The following is a 20,834-nucleotide window of genomic DNA, read 5'->3' on the forward strand; positions in this document are numbered from 1 at the left end:
TTCCGTTCCCCTCCTCGGGGAACGAAGGGTTACTTCTGTAACCTCGAACAATGTCTATAAAGACTGTCCAAGTTTAGCCTTGTTTTAGCCAAGCTGTCTACATTTAGATGTCTATAAGATGTCTATTAAACACAAAATTGTTTGCAGGATAGTTTCTTTCTTCGGTTGAATACAAAGGAAGAAATTTTGAAGAAAGCTGTGTAAATTGACCTCCAAAGGAAAAACAAGTACCATGGAAGTCAATGGTTACAGGTTTATTTATAATATCTTCTTTTGTGTTTAACATTTGAAATGTTTTAAAATTTGCAGTAATACTGAAAAATGTGACACTATTTGTTTCAACTTTAAAAGTTCTTACTGTAGTATTTCTCACAAAGGTTACATGAGATCTGCTTCCTTCATGTCTGTCACTGTGCTGTTTATCTGACGGAGATTGAAACACTCTGACAGGCATGAGGTAACAGTGGGCGTGGAGTACTAGCATTAAAGGCACAGGCAACATAAACAGCTAGTGTTCAGAGCAGATAATTTCAATATTCTGAAAAGTATAATAAATAATCTTGAGCTGAAACACATTCCGGAGACACAAAAGACTTATCTTAAATCTTGAAAAGGGGTAAAATAGATGCCCTTTAAATAGCATTTCCAGGACTACCTCTACTGTTTCTTTCAGTGAGTGTGAACTGTAATATTCTGATTTTCCATCATTGACTGCGAGTTAGATTGTGTTGAATATTTATCATGTCTAGCTACAAATGTCTTGCTCTTAAGCCCACGCCGGGAGAACGGCTAGAGACATTATATACTTCCCCTCAGGTACATACACACCCCCCCCCCCCCCCCCCCCACACACACACACACTTCTCCACCTGTTAGCGCTGGAGACTGCAGCAGTGCATCGTGGGTGTAGTTCAGCACACAGCAGATGGGGAACCGAGCCGCAAGCAGTCTGACAGCAGCAGACGGAGAAACCTTCTCTTCCTCCCACCTGTTTGACACTGACCTGCAAATCACACACACACACACACACTGGTTTGTGTCCATTCGTCCTCTCATGTCCAGAGCAGCAGTGTTGGAAATCTACAACAGGCCTTCCAGCTAAACCAACCATGAACACTTCCGACTCTAATGCTTTGTGCTGTTGTTCAGTCTGGTTTGAACAGCTCGTTGAAATGAACATTCAGTTGCCAAGAGATTGCAGGTCTGGAATATGTCACTGTAACATGCAATACTTGTTAAATATTAAAGAAAAATAATAATGATGTCTAATATTAAAAACATGCTTGGTTCAACACAATTCCTTCATGTTGTCCCAGCAAAAATTCATAGGAATGTCTAGATCCGATCACATGATTGAGAATCGAGCCCGATCACGGATAACTTGATCGGAATCGGACGTAACATCCCGATCAGGACTCGAATATATATGTGTATATGTATAATGACTATATTCTTCAATGCGAAAGTGTGCATGTTTTTGCGATTGTTTTAGAACTTCCACTTCAGTTGCCTATGATAGAAATGACTTGGAATAATAAATGTCAGAAAACCGTCAAACTACTTGCTCTACAAACAAGTGTTTGCATAACAATACAGACAAAGCAGAATAATATAATAAGAAAATATCAGTTTGCAATATCAAGTAGCATAACAAGCTGTTTTTATTGCTAAAATATGAATGCATGTGAATTAAACTGAAGTCTCGAACCAAAAAGATTTAAATGGCTACGCCAGCTCGTACATGAAGATAAGATGCAAATTCTAATTATTTTAACACACAGAAGTGCTCTATTTGTTAACAGAGTTAATGAATGTTAAAATAAAGTGTATTAAATAGAAAATAAGGATCATCCTGGATCTGCTTCTTCCGGGTATTCTATTTTTTTTATGTATTATTGAAGTATCGGATTGGTTTTGGTAGATACTCAAAATCAAATGACTTTTTAGGGAAATTTTAGGGATGTCCCGATCAGGTTAAGTTAACAATGATTTTTTTACAAATTTAAGTGGATTGAACAAAAACAATTAAGTTGTCCTAAAAAAAGCCTAAGAATGGTGGTTTCAACTAATTTTGAATTTAATCAAGCAGCACAAGTCTTTTTTTAGAGCTCGTAGTAGGGTAGAACGATATCGGAAAAATCTGATATTGCGATATTTTATTTTTCTGCAATAAACATAGCAATATTAACACAATTTCACAAAATGGTTTGAAAGCTTCACTTGTATTCAGGTACAGAGATTGAAAAATCACAATGCAAAAAATGCTTTTCTTACTGTATATTGATTTTGAGGGATTTATTGAATGTATTAAAACACCTGACAAAACAGTGGCCAGCTATGGACATGACCACAACACATGCAGATGGTCAGCAGGTGAATTTTGCAACGATTACAACCATAGCTCCTATATCTGGAAAGAGATTAGCCAACTGAGCATTGGTTAAATGAGCTCTAAACAATATTTACACTGTAGAGGAATGCACCTAAAATGTTATCCCATAGATCAGGGGTGGCCAACCCGGTTCCTGGAGAGCCACCTTCCTGCAGATTTCAGTTGCTACCCATATTAAACACACCTTCCTGTAATTATCACGTGGTGTTCAGGTCCTAATTAATTAGTTCAGGTGTGTTTGATATGGTAGCAACTTAAATCTGCAGGAAGGTGGCTCTCCAGGAAAAGGGTTGGCCACCCCTGCCATAGATCCTCTGTCATAGTAACTCCTAGATCTCGCTCCCAAGTATCTTTAAATGTATCAGTAGGATCAGCAATAATTGAATTAATTAAATGATAAATAACATCAAATGTTTATGAGTGACATTTAAATCTATATGCGTTTCAGGGGGATGTTTGGGGAAATGAGGGAACTGCTTCTGTATAACATTTCTGATTTGGAAGAAGCGGAATAAGTACTGTATATAACCTTTTTTGTCTGATTTTTCTAGGCATTCTGGAATCAGACAAGACCAAAACTGACTGAGGATCATCACAGACTCTTTTTCTTCCTCTGAGGTCTAATCAGACATTAACTTGAGTTTAAACCAACAAAATATATTTATTTTGCTCTCCTTTTATCTCATTTTACTCACCCTCATTGATGCCCCTTAACTGAAAAATAAAGCACAGACCTGCATTGGCTTGAACATTAAGTTGAATAATTCATGTATTGAACTTCCGGTATGAATGTTACAGCGTTTCAGAATACCTCAAGCTTTGCGTGATCACTGAATTGTGTGTACTGAACACATGCTGCCGTCACGTGTCCAAAGCCAGTGTTACAAACAACCATACATATTACATATTGCATATATCACTCATGATGGGTGTTATTTACTTAAGAGATGATTTATGGGTATTCTGTCATTATTTGCCCCTGTAAAATAAATAAGCAACACCTTTATATCCACATTGGCATATGGCAAACGACAGTGAGCACAAGGTAATTCAGTGTTTGTGGTCTTTCTGAAGCCATATATTTTTGTTTGTTTAATTTTTGGATTAAGCTGAGCTGATAATGCCACATCGTATTCAAACATTGCCAGAAGGGAACGTGACAGGCCTGCCTCAATTTGGCCACACTTTACAATAAGTTTTCATTTGTTAGCATTTGCTAACTTGAACTATATGAGCAATATATATATTTTAGGCATTCATTAAACTTTGTAAATGCTAATAAATATATTTGTTTTTTTTTTTTAATGGTTAATTGTATTTTTTTATCATTATTTAAAAATGTATGTATTGTTTAAAATAAAGTCTAAGGGGTTTGTTCACTCCAAAAATAAAAATTGTCATCCCTTACTCATCCTTATGTCTTTGCAAACCTAAAGGACATTTTGGTGGGTCCCAGTTTATAATAAGTGGCCTTAACTATTATTTACTTGCATCAAAATGTAAATACAGTGTACTTAATGTCTTTATAATGTATTGTAGAACACTTCTGGTGCGATTGAGGTGGGATACAGGTCAGGTTAAGGACAGGTTTGGTTGTATGGGTCTAAGCGTGGGTTAAAGTGTAAGGGATGGTCAACAGTGTAATTAAAAATGTAATTACAGAAGTTACAGTTGTAATTATATGCATGTTTTTAATCATAAGTACAGTGTACAAACAGTTATTTAAACACTTTGTACCAACTGATTCATTTCAGTGTAAGTACATATTAGTTAAGGCCACTTAATATAAAGTGGGACTCAATCTAGTACTGTATGCATTAACTCAATTTTAATGATGTAAATAGATCCTATAGTATATGCTTTCACTAAACCCATCCCTCAATCAAATCTTACTTTTAAAACAGTAATAGCGGAATATGAGAAGAAAAATAAACAAGAGGGATGTTCAGTGCAGTCTAGTGTCATGAAGCACCACAAATGACATAATCGAGCAAGTTTTCACTTTTTTGTGTGTTTGAGTGACAAAAAAAAGATTACTTGAAAAACCTGATTCTCTGACTTTATGATTTATAGTTGTGTATTTTATTAAAACATATTTTTTGCTGTATTCTGTACAAGGAAATTTCTTCCAAATTTTGCCAGTGAAAATTGGCAGTGCATTAGTTTTCTGCATAAAATAAAATGTGCAACTGACAATTTTTAATTTCTCTGTATTTCTGTCATCTGCGGTGCTTCATTAAAGTTCATATATTCATTAAAGTTTATATATATATATATATATATATATATATATATATATATATATATATATATATATATATTTGCCCTCAATATATATAATATATATATATATATATATATATATATATATATATATATATATATGTATATATATATATATATATATATATATATATATATATATATATATATATATATACTTTTGAGTTGATGCAAACAACAGGCCCGGGCCTGAAACAAATAATGTTTTAATGTTGACAGGGTTTGCACAAGGTGCTTGAAGCTTTTCAAAATTTGAGTGCTGGAATACCTGGAAAAAATGCCTTGTTGTGTTGAAAACTGCTTAAAACTAACAAGGAGATTTTGTATGCAATTTTCAGGCTGGAAAAATAAAAATGTTTATGACCTTTTGTCACAATTTAATGCAAAAATACTTGCACATACTACAGTGATTCCGAAATGGTGATTTGACGATATGAAAAGTGGCCAACCACAGCCGACCTTAGTTTTGTGTGAAACATAAGGGCAGGACAAAGGTTTTTATGTGTTGCAGTGACAGAAAAAAACAACAACTTAAAAACAAATGTATTGTTAAAATAATGCTTTTCAGATGTTTTCACCATGGCGATGTCTGTTATTAGCAAGAGACATTAAACCGTGGACATTCTTCTTTCTGCCATTTTGACGATCTACACAACATGCAACACATTTGGACTTCTAGAGGAACCAAAAAGTTTTGTTCTCATGCAAGAAGCAGGTAAACTGTAAAACCCCAAAAGTTAAGGTAACTCAAACCATTAACCACGGTAACCACAAACAAAAAGCAATTTGAGCACAGTCAAACCCAATAAATAAGGAGAACTCAAATCAACAAAGTTGTGTAAAACCCAATAAGTTAAGGCAACTCAAACAGTTTGAAGAAACCGACTGCTACAAACCATTTTAGTTAAAAAAAACAACAAAACAAATCTATGAGTACTGCAAACCTAATTTATTTAGGTTGAAGTAATAAAGTACAGTACAGTATTTCATTAGCTCATTACCTTCAACACTGAGTCCAAAACTCTTTTCAAATGAGTAGAATTATCTTTAAGCAGATTTTGAGTTAACTACACTCATTTCATTTGATAAAGTTGACTGTTGGGTTTTACAGTGTATGGTTGAACATTTATGTTACTAATCTATGCATAAAAGCCAAAATTGCATTTACTCGTCATGCAATTGTCTTATCAGACTTTATTAAAGTGCTAACTTCATATGGATGTAGTTGACGATCTCTCTATGATCGTTTTGTAGCTTAAGTTGAAGAAACATGAAACCTTTAAGGTGTTACCTCCTATTACAAATGACTTTTTATTACTAATTACTTTAAAATAACTTTTACTTTTTCTCAAAGGGATTTAATGCTGCCTTTTGATTTACTTCAATAAAAACCATTTTATCTTTTATTATTTAAAAAAAGTCTGAAAATTGAATTGTCATTTTTTTTTTTATCTGTTCTTCCAAAGCCATGGAGAAAGCCAGACAAGAGGAAGAGCGAAATGAAACCTACAGTCTGTTTTCTTTGTCCCCTAACACTCATACGCAGACGCACCACAATTCTGTGGGAAAAGCAGAGCCAACCATTCAATTACAGGGGAAAAAATTGTTGTACTTATGATTTAATGTTTGTCCTGTATTTTCTCTGGCCTTTTCGCCTCTGCCTTTTAAGACACAGATGTTGCCCAAACATAACAATTCCTTTGTGCAGAGCTGGACATTCTTTTAATGAGAAACACACATTTCAGGCCGAAGGAAAAGGAGTTCGCAAGAAAAGGAATAACAATCACCTTCTGACGGACAAGTCCAAATAGCCAGGCCCTGCTAAACCTCGTCCCCTCAAACTGCAATTTACCAGTCCAAAATGTGTCCCGAACAGCCAAGAAAAAGAATTCGGTGCAACAGAACAGTGAAATGCCATGCAATAAAAGAGGAACCGTGAGGAGCAAAACCTCTCAGACGGTTTAAAAGAAGCCATTAGTGAGAAACCTTGTATTATCACATCTAAATATTCATACAAAACTGTCAAAATACTCACCCGTTTCATGTTCACACCCTATCAGACATTATTTGTATTCTTGGTGGAATCGTTAAACAAAAAAAAGAAAGTCTTCAACGCTGACTAACAACTACATGTTGTTTTATTTTTTCTGAAATATTGCATTTTAAACTTGGATATTTTTGCCTGACAACAGTCTTGTTGATAATTCTGTCTGGTGCTGTGTGTTTTGGAGGTGTGTGGAGATGGTGAAAGTGTGTGTGCGCATGTTTAAATTCTGTCAGTGTTATTTTTAGATCGGCACTTCATAGTCTCCTCATTAACACTGCCTCTCCTGCATGTTGACGTACCAAAGTAAACGGCTCCCTAACGTCTATTAACAAACTTTAGAAGAAAAAAAAAAAGATGTAAATGAGGTGAGTACAGTCGATTTTTGCAGTGCAAATGGTTTGTGTGATGCATCTGAAGCACAGCTCAGTGATAAACAAACAGATCTGGACTATACTGCATCGTGTTAGATTCATCACTTAAAATCCTCAAAAATTATTTTAATGTGCTATGTATTCACCCTTAATTGGTAACAAAACTTTAAGATTCTTTATTCTGTTGAACACAAAAGAATATATTTTGAAGAAAGTTGAAAACCTGTAACCATTAACTTGCAAAGTAGGAAAAATAAATCACTGTGGAAGCCAATGGTTACAGGTTGCCAGCTTTTTGTGTGTTCAATAAAAAAAGAACAAGTTTGGAGAAAGTTAAGGGGGAGTAAATGATGACAGAATTTTCTGTTTTGGGTAAACCATGCCTTTAATGCACATTCCCTGACAAAAATTTACGATTTATGTTACTGTAGGGCAATATATCTTTAATTCGTTTGCAATAACTATGTTTACATCTAAAGTTCTGAATTTAAACTAGACACTAAATGTGAGTGTATAATATATACCGTCAAGCTGGAAATTATTCATACCCATGCCAAATACTAACTTATGGTTACTTTTATTCAATTTTTATTTTCTTTTTTTCTAACCCTAAATGACACTGGCTTCTCGCTAAGAATAATAAGACGGTGTACAAGAGGTACAAAAAAATACAACTGCAAATCAGAAAATGTTGGAACAGTATGGAAAATGTAAATAAAATAAAAAAATTCCAGGAGCAAAGATGGGCCGAGGATCACCAGTTTGCCTACAAATATGTGAGAAAATTTGTGAAATGTTTAAATACAATGTTTCTCAAAGAAAGAGAGGAAGACATGGATATTTCACCTTCAACAGTGCATAACATCATTAAAAGATTCAAGGACTTTCAATTCATATAGGACAAGGGTGCAAGCCTAAGCTGAACTACTATGATCCCTGATCCCTCAGACAACACCGTATCAAGAATCACTTATCTAGAAGCGATATCCCCACATGGGATCAAGACTACTTTAACAAACCTGCCAAGTACCACAATATAGTTACATCCACAAATGCCAGTTAAAACTGTGCTGTGCCAAAAGGAAGCACTATGTTTACAATGTCCCGAAGCGTCGTCAACTTCTCTGGGCTCTGAGGCATCTTGGATGGACAATCACACAGTGGAAACGTGTACTAAAGTCAGATGAATCAGTTCTTCAGGTTTTTTTATTTATTTATTTTTTCAGGACCAAATAAGAAAAGCATCATCCAGACAGTTTCCAGCAACAAGTCCAAAAGCCAGGGTCTTGTCATAGTATGGGGTTGTGTCAGTGCCCTTGGCAAAGGTAACTTGCACTTCTGTGAAGGCACCTTTAATGTTGAAAACTACATAGAGATTTTAGAGAACAACATGCTGCCTTCATTTTCAGGGATGCCCATGCATATTTCAACAAGACAATCCAAAACCACAATCTGCACACGTTACAAAGTCCGGGCTGTGGAGGAAGAGGATACAGGTTCTTGACTGGCCTGTCTGCAGTTGCAACTTGTCTCTAATAGAGAATGTGTGGTGCATTTTGAAGCGCAAAATGTGACAACGAAGACCCTGTACTGTTGCCCACCTTAAGACTTGACAAAATTACACCTAAAACACTTTACACGAGTAACACATTACATAAAGTTTGTTGTAGTGTCTGCAATATAAACCAATTCAGAGTAAATTTAGAAATCACTACTGTTTTATTTGGATTTACCATACTGTATCCAAACTTTTTCTGGAAATACTACATTATTGTAATCTTATTGCTTACACTGATTTGCTTTTAAATGTCTTTGTGTGTTTTTGGTTTTTCTCCTGTAACATATTCAAAATTCTTTGGAGAAATGGTTTGAATCTGGAATTTAACCAAATCTGCAAATAATTGCACACCTTGCTTAGAACATACATCCACCAATCAGCATCAAGCTTTCAACATCCCCTACAGAATGCTATAATTAAAAATAAATACTTCATACTGTAACTTCCAGATTAAAATGCCATGCGTCTTTCCCAAACCCACTGTGGGTTACTCCAACCTACAATTTTCACCTCACGCTGGAAAATCCATAGCGAAATACCCTGATACCTCACTCTAATCTGCAACTTTGATTCACTCCATTAAAAGCTGAATGAAGCTTTATGAAAGGCATCAATGGAATAAGAGTTGGAGAGTAAATATTGTTCTCCTCCATGTGAACGGTGAAGAGCGTAGGTGGATGCAGCTTGTTTTACAATGTTTTTTTTTTTTATTGGCACTGACTCATGGCGTAACGCATCCAGGGCATAACACCTGTTAAATGCTTACCAGGTGCAGAAACAGGCCTCTGTTGTTTCCAATTGGTTACTAAGATTCTACTGCTTGAACAATGAATCTAAATGATTAATTTTTCTTATTAACGACAGCTGCTGTCATTTCAACATCAAGATAGTATGTTCGTATTAAAAAAGCCAGCTGTGAGCTCTCAATTGTCTGATCATTCATCACGAAACAATAAAGCCCATGGGTTCTTTACTTACAATGGCAATAGCAGAGTTGAGGATATTTTTCATATATACGATATTGCCGGCAGAACCATGTAAGACGACAGGGCTTGAGAAATGACAGACCTAAACATCTCAGACACCTCACATCTACTTCCAAAACCGCTTGATTTCTCTTTCATACGCGCCCGCAGAAAAGCCACTTCCAGCCACTAATAACATATTACATGGCAATTTAGTATTGTGGGGTTTTAGAAATCATTATGGTACAGCTCATGTTATACCTTCATAACTAAAAACGTGAAATGACAGGAATATTTTCACAGCGAGTGAAAGAATGAGACGGGGTTATTACAGTCAGCTAAAACTAAAATCAAAACTGTTAATGTTAACTGGAAAAAAAAACATGTACATGCAAAGGAAATAGGTTTTATTTCTGTTAACTTGTTGAACTAAAATAAAAAATAAATTACATTTATTAATTTAATATAAATGAATTTGTTAAATTTAATTTATAAAAAATTGAACAAATAAAATTGAAAACAAAACTAAAAATAAAAACAAAATAGTAATTAAAAACTTAGTAATAATAAAAAATTATAGAGTGCTAAATTGAATTATTATTATGAACTATTTTGTTAACTAAAAAAATTATTTTTAAAAAAATGTAGCGTTGCCTTGGGAATTAACAGAAAGTTTAAGCTGATGTGCCAAAATTACTAACGAAAAAACAAATAACTAAAGCTAAACATATGCTAATCTTTATATATAAACAAAGAAAGCTGAATATATGAATAAATAAATAATAATAAAAGAAAGAAATACAAAATCATCAGTTTCATGAACACGTCAATGAGTAGCATAATATTTGATTAATGTGCAAATGAAAACCACAATTTTAAATACGAAACCTTTTCCACCACTTAAATGTTCATTTCCATTTATCCTGAGATTAATAAATAAATAAAAATTAATGTAACAATAATTCTTACATCTTAAAAAAATAGGAATATGTATCTGATTAAATCTGAAACTACTATTTAAACAATCAAAAACATTATCAAAAATGTTACCAAAATCTATAAGAGTATTTAATGAAGTAATAGTAAAAAACAGGTAAACTCTCCAAATATTTATTGAGTGAACATTTACTCACCCTCACAATGTATGAAGCATTTGTAACTTTCAACTTTCAGTGAACACAAAAGAAATGAACACACATTTATAAATGACATCATAAAGACTTATTCAAGCGTTTTATTTACCATTTTGAAACTTGACAGCGTCTGTCTTTGTTAATCTTTGGTTCATAGGGGAGAGTGAGGACAGTTGCAAGACTTTTTGCATTTCCTTCAGTTTCTCAGAGACAGTTTTTTTGTGGAAGCCCAAAATTTTAATACAATAAATCCACATCTATTGGACACCCACCCGCATTATGTCTACATATGACAATATATGCAGCAATTTAAACTTGAACAGACAAAGTAAAATGTGGCAACTGACCCCAAGCAGGGGGACGGTTGCAACAACCCACAGGGACAGTTGCAAAATTTATTAAAATGTAATATTAATAATACATGAGGTTGGATTTATATATATATATATATATATTTTTGGTAAACAGACAATGTTACTTGGTTAAATTGGCCTTATAAATACAGACTAATAAAAAACAAGCAACAAACAATTTTCAGGCCTAAAAAAACTGAACAAACTTATTTTTTTACTGAAAATCTAGACTTAACCTTTACTAAAATACTTCTTTGAACTTTGAAAAGAATTAATTAATCTAATAATTAATTCTTTCTAAAAAATCACATTAAACTGTGATCAAATTAAAACTGTACATTGTTATTATGGCAAGCTTTTAAATTAATTTTGCAACTGGAACAATATGTTTCAACTGTCTCAACTCTTGTCAACCCTAAATGAAACTGTCTATGCTAGGGAGATACAATAGCTTTAAGGCTTGATAGCTATACCAATTTAAAACTAAGAAAACGATGATTAAAATTATTATAATTAATAATATTTCACAAAAAAAAAAGATTAGACAGTGTGAGAAATTTTCCGAACATTTAAAAAAATTACCTAAAATGAGTTTTATACTGAAGGAATCTTCACATATGGATGATTTCTCTCAGATTGAAGGAGGGTCTAACTAAAAATATGTAACAATAGTATGAATAATATTATTCTAGCTCATACCTGAATGGAGCAATAAGTCTTGTTGCAACTGCCCCATGTTTGCATCTCGCCAACTTAAAAAAAATAAGGTCAATATTCTTCAAACACTACAGCTTTTGTGCTTCACTGACAAAGGCACACAAGTAGGGTGAGAAAGTAACGTTACTGGCAGAGATGAATTTGTAAAGTTTCTGTCTATGAAGTAACTGGAAACTCCACCTGGGTCTGCCCTGCATTTGCTAGCGAGCCAAAAACTGAGATCAGCGAGAGTTCAGGGGCAGTCTTCGGGTTGTATGAGGACACAGAGAGAGCAAAAGCTGGAGAAGAACCTGTGTTTTAATGCAGAACAGACCTGGTTTTGCTTCTACTCGCTGTTTACAGACAAATCACAGCGTCCGACCGCAGAGAAGAGGAGGCCTGGAGGTTCACAAGAGACGTGGTCTGGATAATGAGGCACTGTGGTTCCTCAAATAGGAGTTGATCAAGTCAGTGATCTCAAAATCAAATGTCACTGAAATCCAGGCAGTGACAAGGTAAATGCTGGAATGCTTTTAATATTTCAGCTCAAATGAGCGTTTGTTTCCGTCTCCTCATCTGGTGGTCCTCGTATTACCTGAATGACCGCAGCGCCATCTTGTGGATTGATCGAATCTTTCCTCACTTTAGGTTTGGGAGCTAAAATTGAGGAAAGCATCAGTTTCATAAACATGACATTTAGTAGAATCAGGGTGCGAATTAAAGGGGGGTTTGGGGATGTAAATTTAGCAATCAGAAACCTCTTTTTTAGTGGTACTTAAAAAACTAGACATTTACATAAATACCCTTAAGGAGAGCACAAACAAAAAAAGCTGTTAAGTGTGTTTGTTTGACACGTAAGTTATTGTGAGTTATCAAGGCCTAGCATTATTTGTATTATTTTTTTTCTTTATTTTTTTATATTACCTATTGAGTTTTTGTACTTCTATAGAATTTTAATATGCTTTTCATATTTTTTGTACACCTCTGGCACTGTTTAGTACAGTATTTGTTGTTTATAAAAATAAATAAATAAATACAGGGGGGTTTGGGGGGGATTGAACCACACTAATTAATCCTTGATCCCCCTCTGAAGGACGTCAAAACAGGAGGTATGGGGTCAGCCCTTTAATAGTGAGAAATATTTTGCTCTGATCTGTATTTTAACTAATAATATTAATAATTAAAAAAATAGATATTATAAATGCACATTTGATCACCCCTATAACGGTTCATACCAGTGTGGAAAATATTCATTTAACAGTCTGAAACTGCAGATGTAGACCACTGATAGACATCCTAAGTGTTCAAAAGACTGTTTTCTGCTAAAATAGGAGTTTGTTTCTACATAAAAGTCAAATTAGATGCATAGTTGTTATGATTTTACCTACATAAACTTATTAATTAGCTAATCAGAGGATACTGTAGGGCAAAATACACTAAATATCCATAACAAAACTTGTGCTTAAATAGGTTTTTATTAATAAATTAGATGTCATACATTCATAAGTTTGATTCAATGAAGCATGTATCACACAAACTAACACTATCAAAACAGTTAACCCCCCGATGATCAATGTATAATTCGCACCCTGAGTAGAATATTTGATTACTGACATACCAGTTTAACACGCATATTAACACTGATTAATACAGTGCCTATAAAAAATCATACCCCTGTGAAATAATTACTTTATTTTTCATTAAGCCTGAAATCAAATCACATTCTAAATAACTTTTGCAGCTTTTGAAATGTTTTTGTAGCCTTCTCCTTTGTAGCCTTTTATAGTCAAAATTATTAGCCCCTTTAAGCTATTTTTTATGACTGTTTACAGAACAAACCATTGTTATACAATAACTTGCCTAATTACCCTATCCTGCCTAGTTAACCTAATTAACCTAGTTAAGCCTTTAAATGTCACTTTAAGCTTCATAGAAGTGTCTTGAAAAAGATCTAGTCAAATATTATTTACTGTCATCATGGCAAAGATCAAATAAATCAGTTATTAGAAATGAGTTATTAAAACTATGATGTTTAGAAATGTATTTAAAAAAAATTCTCTCCGTTAAACAGAAATTGGGGAAAAAATAACCAGGGGGGCTAATAATTCAGGGGGGCAAATAATTCTGACTTTAACTGTATATTGGCAAATGAAGGGCTTTATGGCCACAGGGGGCATTTGGCATTTATCAAAATATTTGGCTTTCAGCAGCAACACTAAACCAGAAAATAATGTTGTAATTGAGTATCAGTAACTAATTTGCTTTCATTAATATAATCAACAATTATTGGATCATTTTCTCTTTATAGATACCAGTGTTTGCATCAGGGCATGTCAATGAAAATATTAATGGGCACATACAGTATGCAATAAAAACATTTCCTGCTTACCGTTTGGGTTTTCTTGTTTATAAAAAGTCTTGAGCATTTCAACAGCTTCTTCCGCTCTATAGCCTGCGATGCACTGTAATAAGCAAATAAGCATGTGCTACAGTGAAAATATGCAATGCGGTCTGGACTAAAATCTGGGGAATGTGAAAGTTTTGACAAGAAAAATACTCTAGCCACAGTGAATGAAAGAAGACAATGCAGAATTTAAGCAACTGACTTTTTTTTTTAGATCTGATCACAAGCTGCAATTTGAACTGAACTGGACAGGATTTGGAGGGAATTCTATTACCTTAAATGAAGTTCCAGTATGTGGTAAATGATCTGACGAGACGTCTAATACAGAGCCACAGCCTCCGAACCGCTCATTTTTACACCCATAAACAACAAAAGGTATGCCTGTGTAACTGTTAAGGTGCCTTTTAGTGATCGTATGAAAAAAAAATGGGGAAAACAAAACATGTAATGACTTTTTATTTATATTAATATACAAATGTACATATTTATATACATTTACTCATAAAAATGTTACCAAGTGTTAGGACAATTTATTTTTAAAAATGTTTTAAATAAATAAAAAAATAAATAAAGTAAAATAACATTATTATTTATAAAAGTATTAATTAATAAAAGTATTATTTATGAATAAATACATTTAAAAATATACTAAAATAGAAAACAGTTATCATTCATTCATTTTCTTTTTGGCTTAGTCCCCTTCTTAATCTGGGGTTGCCACAGCGAAATAAACCGAAAATAATAATAATAATATTATTATTAATAATAATAATTCACTGTGTTTAGGCCTGTCACAATAATCAATATATTAACTTATCACGAACACATGGACATCAGAATTTTTGATGATGCAATATATATCACCCATACATAAAAACAATTCTGGCAACACTTTAGCTGATTGTGCAACATCTTTATCTTTATTGAAGGTGTCAGTGTCAGAATGGTTAAAAACACTGTAGCATTTACTCTAAATGACTTAAGTATATTTTCATGTTGGTGTCTGACAACTGAAAATAGATAGGTAGCAGATATCGCAGCCCCAGTTACTTTTTACCTTGTAATTTTTTTGTTGAAATGTATTATTATTTATTTAAGGTATGCGTTTTTACATTCTGATTCCAATGCCTAATTAATAAATTGTAAAAATGACTATGAATAATTAAATATTCTTATGAAGTGCTCTTTGGAAGAGTGTACTTCCATTGTGATGATATTATATTGTCATTCTGGCATTACATAATGAGTGGCATAAAATGGTCTAAAAATCAGGTCATTAGGCGATTTATCGTAATATATTTTGGTGCAATATACCGTACAACAAGAAATAGATATTGTGACAAATCTAACTGTTTTTAGTCATATAAATGAACCCTCGCTGAACATAAGAGAATTTTAAAAACTCTACAAATCTTAGACAGTACTACAAAACTGAATACTTATAAGTGCATGTGTAACTTTATAAACCAATAGTAAAGGGGTTGGAAGGATACGAAGCAGGCGCAGAGCAGCTGCACACATGATACACGGCTCCACTGTCACATAAAGTACGGTCTGTTCACACACCTCCTTACAGTCCTTCTCTCTCAAACGACACCAATCCAGCACTTGATCCAAGGCCACCATTTCCGCATGCCGAGTAGCCTTGAGCAAAGCAGGCACAGATGACAGATTGTTTCATTGTTTCCAAAGATTTTCTGTTCTCTACTAGAAAGAATCATTAATCCAAGTCTAAACATGACTGTAATATATGGGTCAACTGCAAATAAGGATGTCTGAGCAAAAAAAAAAAAAGAATTAATTCATGTTGAACTGCAAGGCTTAACTCTTAGAAAAGTACATTACCACTAAACTAAAACATAGCAAAATATTTTATACACCTTTAAATTAATGCACATATCCGGACAAATTTGATCAATAAGATCTTTTTTATTAGATTTATTTTTAATAATCTAAAAAAAATGAGACTGTTTTGACACAAAAATAGGTCACACTTTACAATAAGGTTTCATTAGGTAATGTATTTACTAACATGAGCTAATACTGAACAATTTTAGTGCAGCATTTATTAATCATAGTTCAACATTTACTAATACATTATTAAAATCCAAATTCATGCTTGCTAACATTAGATAATGTACTGGGTGAATTAACATGAAATAACAATGAACAACTTTATTTTCTTCAACTAATGTTAAAAAAAAGATGAATAAATGCTGTAAAAAAATATTGTTTATTGTTTGTTCATGTTAGCAAATACATTAACTAATACAACTATATTGTAAAGTGTTACCAAAAAATGTGTACATTTAAAGGGACAGTTAGTTCATCATTTAAACCACACGTTTTTGTGAACACAAAAGAAGATATTTTGAAGAATGTTGGAAACAAATATTATGGAAGTCAATGGCTACCATTTTCTAACATGTAAAATTTCAACATATTTTCCATATTAAACATATCTTTTATTGTGTTTCACAGAACAAAAAAAAATTGACATTGACATTTTTGGTTGTAAATTAAAAAAAAACTATTCCTTTAAATTCTGAAATCGAAAAAAAAAACATGCCAATTGATACTAGGCATGGGACAATACCCGTTTCAAGGTATATCATGGTTTAGAAAAGTCAAGGTTTTAAAACCGACAAAATCTTCTGTAATACCGTTCCTAAGGTATGTGTAAGATTTTTTACTTTTTTAAGATTGTTTTTTTTTTTTAAGGACAACAGTATCTCCAACAGAAAAAAACCCCAAAAATGCCATTTTGAATTGTTAAGATTTTTTTTTTACCCAGACATTTAAAATATATATTTTAGAGCAGTAATCACAATACTGTGATATTGTGAAACCGTGATATTTTTATCCAAGGTTATCATACCATCAGAATTTTATACCGGCCCATGTCTAATTGATCCCTACTGTAAGTGAGCCACTATGTTTATGCAATTCTGATTAAACACTAAATAACTCAAAACACTAACTAATCTGAAAATTAAGTTTGATTCATTATAATCTATAGATACAAACTGAAGAACAGTTATTGTCAGACAGATTAAAATAAATGCTTTTTTCTTACAATTTCAATAACCAGAAGTCAAATTTTTTATTTTTTACAATCAGGGTTATTTTGAATCCACTTACATTTTTGGTTTCATTCACTTCATTCCTTCCCTTTCCAATAATCTCATTGTTGTAAACCATCAAACAGCCAACAGGAACCTCACCATTTTCAAGAGCTTCAACTGCCTGTAAAGGAAATTAATGTGTTTACTATTTTCTCAAAACAATCCTAAATACACCACAAAATTTCACAAAGAAAATTAAAATAACATGGGATATAAATAAGTTATAACAAGACGCTGTGATATAGACCATTTTGACAAAAACAATGGTCCCAGCGTATTTCCTGTTTAACATTTTTAATTTCTATAGGCCAATTACCAACCTACGTCACCCATGACATCACACGGGTCACCGGTTGCAAAAAAAAGAGGCTGCAATGGGAAAGATGTTGTGTTGTGCTGTAGGATGCCGAATTCGAGTTCAAAATCAGAAAACTAAACTTATACCATAAACCAAACACTGCTTTGATACCGAATGCAGACGTCTTTGGCTAAATGGGAGCTGAATGAAGTGAGGAGCTAATTAGAAATGCTGGACTCTGCAGTTCTCATATCATATCAGGTCAGTTCACGCTATGCTGAATCATACACATTACTCGTTTTTGATTGCATAAATGACTTCAGCAAAAACAGTTACATATGGTTAATTAAACTGCGGACACTGAATGCTAAGAATGAAACGTGAAAGTTATGTTTATTAAGGTAAACTTAGTTTTATATTCACGCATTCATTCAGTGACAACTTGTGACAAACTCCCTATATTGTTTACCACGGCACTCTGAATATTCGGTCTGAAATAACCTGCAAGTGTGACTTGAAAACAACATTAGCACTGTTTATTTGACTGTGAACAATGTTGTATATTGATAGTCATTGGCTGCTGCTAATATGATTTCGCTATTTACAGTTTACAAATAATATTTTTATGAAATTATATTATTAAAGAGAAAGTCTGAATGTGCAAATATAAAACCAACTTTACCTTTATGTGTTCACATACCCTGCCGTACAGGTGAAGTTCACTGTCAGAATGCAGTCGTTTTGCGTGTTGGTGATTAATTACCCAGGCCTTGTATAATGTTAGCTCCGTCTTGTTTGCTTGTCTTTGGCTGAGCAGAATCTCGGTTTTTAGCTCTATACAGTGTTGAATCTGGTCATCATGGAGCATTATTTCTTGCACATGACCACAAAGAACAACATTGTTGGCATCCAAAGACTTGTAGACCTTTAACTTCTCTCTTGTAAAATCACTTGGAGCTTCAATGAGATTGTATATTTCGGGCTGGATGCTTGGTCACTTCGTCTTATCCAATATTCATTGGGAGGGTGCTATCGCAAATGGACCTGTCAGATAAACGCCTCTCACTTTAACGTTAATTTTGCCAAATCACTGTGCTTGTCACTGGGTGACGAGCTGTTATAATATACTGAAAGCATTATGTAAATAATATATATAATGTGTAAGTAATACATTTTATTTCTAAGACAACAACAAACTCTGCACCGCATCTGATGTCATTCCCTCGCTGTAAATGCTGGCAATCCCGTTTTTTTCTGCCACCTCCCTGCGCGCGCATCCTGAATGTTTACAAACATGGTAATTGGTCTATAGCTTCTGAGAATCCAAAAAGAGCCACATATTGATAAATAATGTTGTGATAGCTGTTTTACATTAAGGTCTGATTGAATTGCCTCTTGTTACAGTTATGAAATAGTTTGATAACAAGCAGGAAATGTTCACGGGCCAATGACATGAACACATTGAAATGGTCTTCATAGAAAATAAATAATAATTTGCATATAACAATACACACAATAGTTTTTCTCTTTCAAAGACAAGTGACAATAATTATTCTTTGGAAAAAAAAACTATTTTAAAAATACTGTAATTAGTATTAATATCTTTCTTAAAGCATATTTTAACTTGACCAAAACAAATGCAACGAGTTAAATTATTGTGATTTCACAGTAACTATAACTTTGTACTGCAATAACTAAAAGAGGATATGACAGTAGGCATGATGAATACTGAAAAAGAAACATTAAGGGTAATGTAAAGTTGGTTTTACATTGGTACATTTGTTTAGTGCCAACTCGTGACACGATCCCTATATTGCTTACCATGGTATTTTTCTTATTCTGTGTGAAACCACATGTAAAAAGGACTTAAGAACAACATTAGCACTATTTGATCGACTGTGAGTGAGCACTGTTGTGCTCTGATAGTCATTGGCTGATGATATTCATTTATTCATTTTCTTTACAGCTTAATCCCTTTATTAATTAGGGGTCGCCACAGTGGAAGGAACCACCAACTCATCCAGCATATTTTTACGCAGGTGATGCAACCTATTGCTAGGAAACACCCATACACTCATTCACAGACAAACACTCCAGACAATTTGGCTTACCAAATTCACCTACAGCATGTCTTCTGACTTGTGGGGGAAACCAGTGTTGTGCCGAGAAATACACCGCTGACGCAAAATGCATTCCCTCATAGACTTTCATTAACATTCTCAGTCAAAATTCTTTTTTTCTTTTTTTTTTTAATCTAAATTGATTAAAACATAAAATTATTATTATGATGGATAAAACAAGGACAAGAAGTTAAGTACATTTTAAATGCGCTAGGTTAACAAATAAATGTAAAATAATAGTAATGACTGTAGTGTGGCCTAAAATTAGGCTTTTTGTGTGGGCTTTAAACAGACATTTAGGTAACATGGAACACATAAAATTGTTGTTGCTGGTTTAAACTAAACCACCCATTACACAATTTACTTAATCTCATCGGCATTGTATTTAAAGTGAGTTTATTGATCTATTTATCCATGTATCTTCTCTATGGGAAGGGTTCCATTAATGAAACTCAACTCAGTCACTCTCATTGTTGTCATAACTCTAGTACTATTATTGTTTTAATCAATTTTAGTTAATAGATGAACATTTCAGATGGAGTGAATTTTAGGGCAGGGGTGCGCAACCCGGTGTAGCAGTCAAGTCTGTTCCCTTCTGGAATTCCAGTTCCAAAAGCAAAGTGGTTCTAAAAGTACGTATTTTTTTCCGCGAACACGGGGAGAACGTGCAAACTCCACACAGAAACGCCAACTGAACCAGCGACCTTCATGCTTGTGAGGCAACAGCACTACCCACTTTAATTTATATTATAATAAATTATATTATTAAGGGAAAAATTCAGAATGTCCTAATATAAAACCAACTTTACCTCAATAAAAGAAACGTTAAACACCAAAGAAGCTTTACCATATCAAACGCCTTTGCCATCCATGTTTGTACCTCACTATCTGAGGGCTGCAGAAAATCATTCTTCTCGGGATCAACACCGACTTCTTGCATCCCTATATACGTGTCAATAACAAACTTGTAAGCGTACAAATAAAGTAAAGTCAGCACAAATATAAAAAACAACAGCGTTTTCCCTGCACGTGTTTACGGAGGACTGTAATAACCGATGGACACCTCAGGGTGGTGAACAGACCGAGTAA

The 20,834-nt window shown here is 33.6% G+C and overlaps 2 protein-coding genes across 7 annotated transcripts in view; one reads left to right on the forward strand and one right to left on the reverse strand.

Moving 5' to 3' along the window:
* Positions 1-3,147, forward strand: part of aig1 (androgen induced 1) — a 260,128-nt gene extending 256,981 nt beyond the window's left edge. For all 5 annotated transcript variants that reach the window (XM_087298557.1, XM_087298558.1, XM_087298559.1 and 2 more), the window contains one exon: positions 2,944-3,147. In XM_087298557.1, coding sequence (XP_087154683.1) covers positions 2,944-2,978 — 35 coding nt within the window. In that variant the 3' untranslated portion in view covers positions 2,979-3,147. The remainder of the gene's footprint in view (positions 1-2,943) is intronic.
* On the reverse strand, positions 812-20,832 carry adat2 (adenosine deaminase tRNA specific 2). 2 transcript variants are annotated; one of them, NM_001083097.2, is given in 6 exon segments: positions 812-1,003; positions 14,188-14,260; positions 14,477-14,583; positions 15,696-15,846; positions 17,344-17,448; positions 20,593-20,768. In NM_001083097.2, coding segments are annotated over 6 exon segments (621 nt in total). In that variant the 5' UTR covers positions 20,686-20,768; the 3' UTR covers positions 812-911.
* Positions 20,833-20,834: the final 2 nt, after the last annotated feature.

Source organism: Danio rerio, chromosome 20 (assembly GCF_052040795.2).
Source record: "Danio rerio strain M-AB ecotype USA chromosome 20, GRCz13ab, whole genome shotgun sequence".
Classification (NCBI taxonomy): Eukaryota; Metazoa; Chordata; class Actinopteri; order Cypriniformes; family Danionidae; genus Danio; species Danio rerio.

What these genes read in the sequence shown, in the direction of transcription:
- adat2 (XM_087296219.1), bottom strand. Translation starts at nt 20,685, where the DNA reads ATGCAAGAAGTCGGTGTTGATCCCGAGAAGAATGATTTTCTGCAGCCC. An exon ending in ATACTGGAACTTCATTTAAG is followed by an intron (nt 14,261 to 14,476) that starts GTAATAGAATTC and finishes TGCTTATTACAG; the next exon opens with TGCATCGCAGGCTATAGAGC. An exon ending in TAAACAAGAAAACCCAAACG is followed by an intron (nt 12,456 to 14,187) that starts GTAAGCAGGAAA and finishes CCTCAATTTTAG; the next exon opens with CTCCCAAACCTAAAGTGAGG.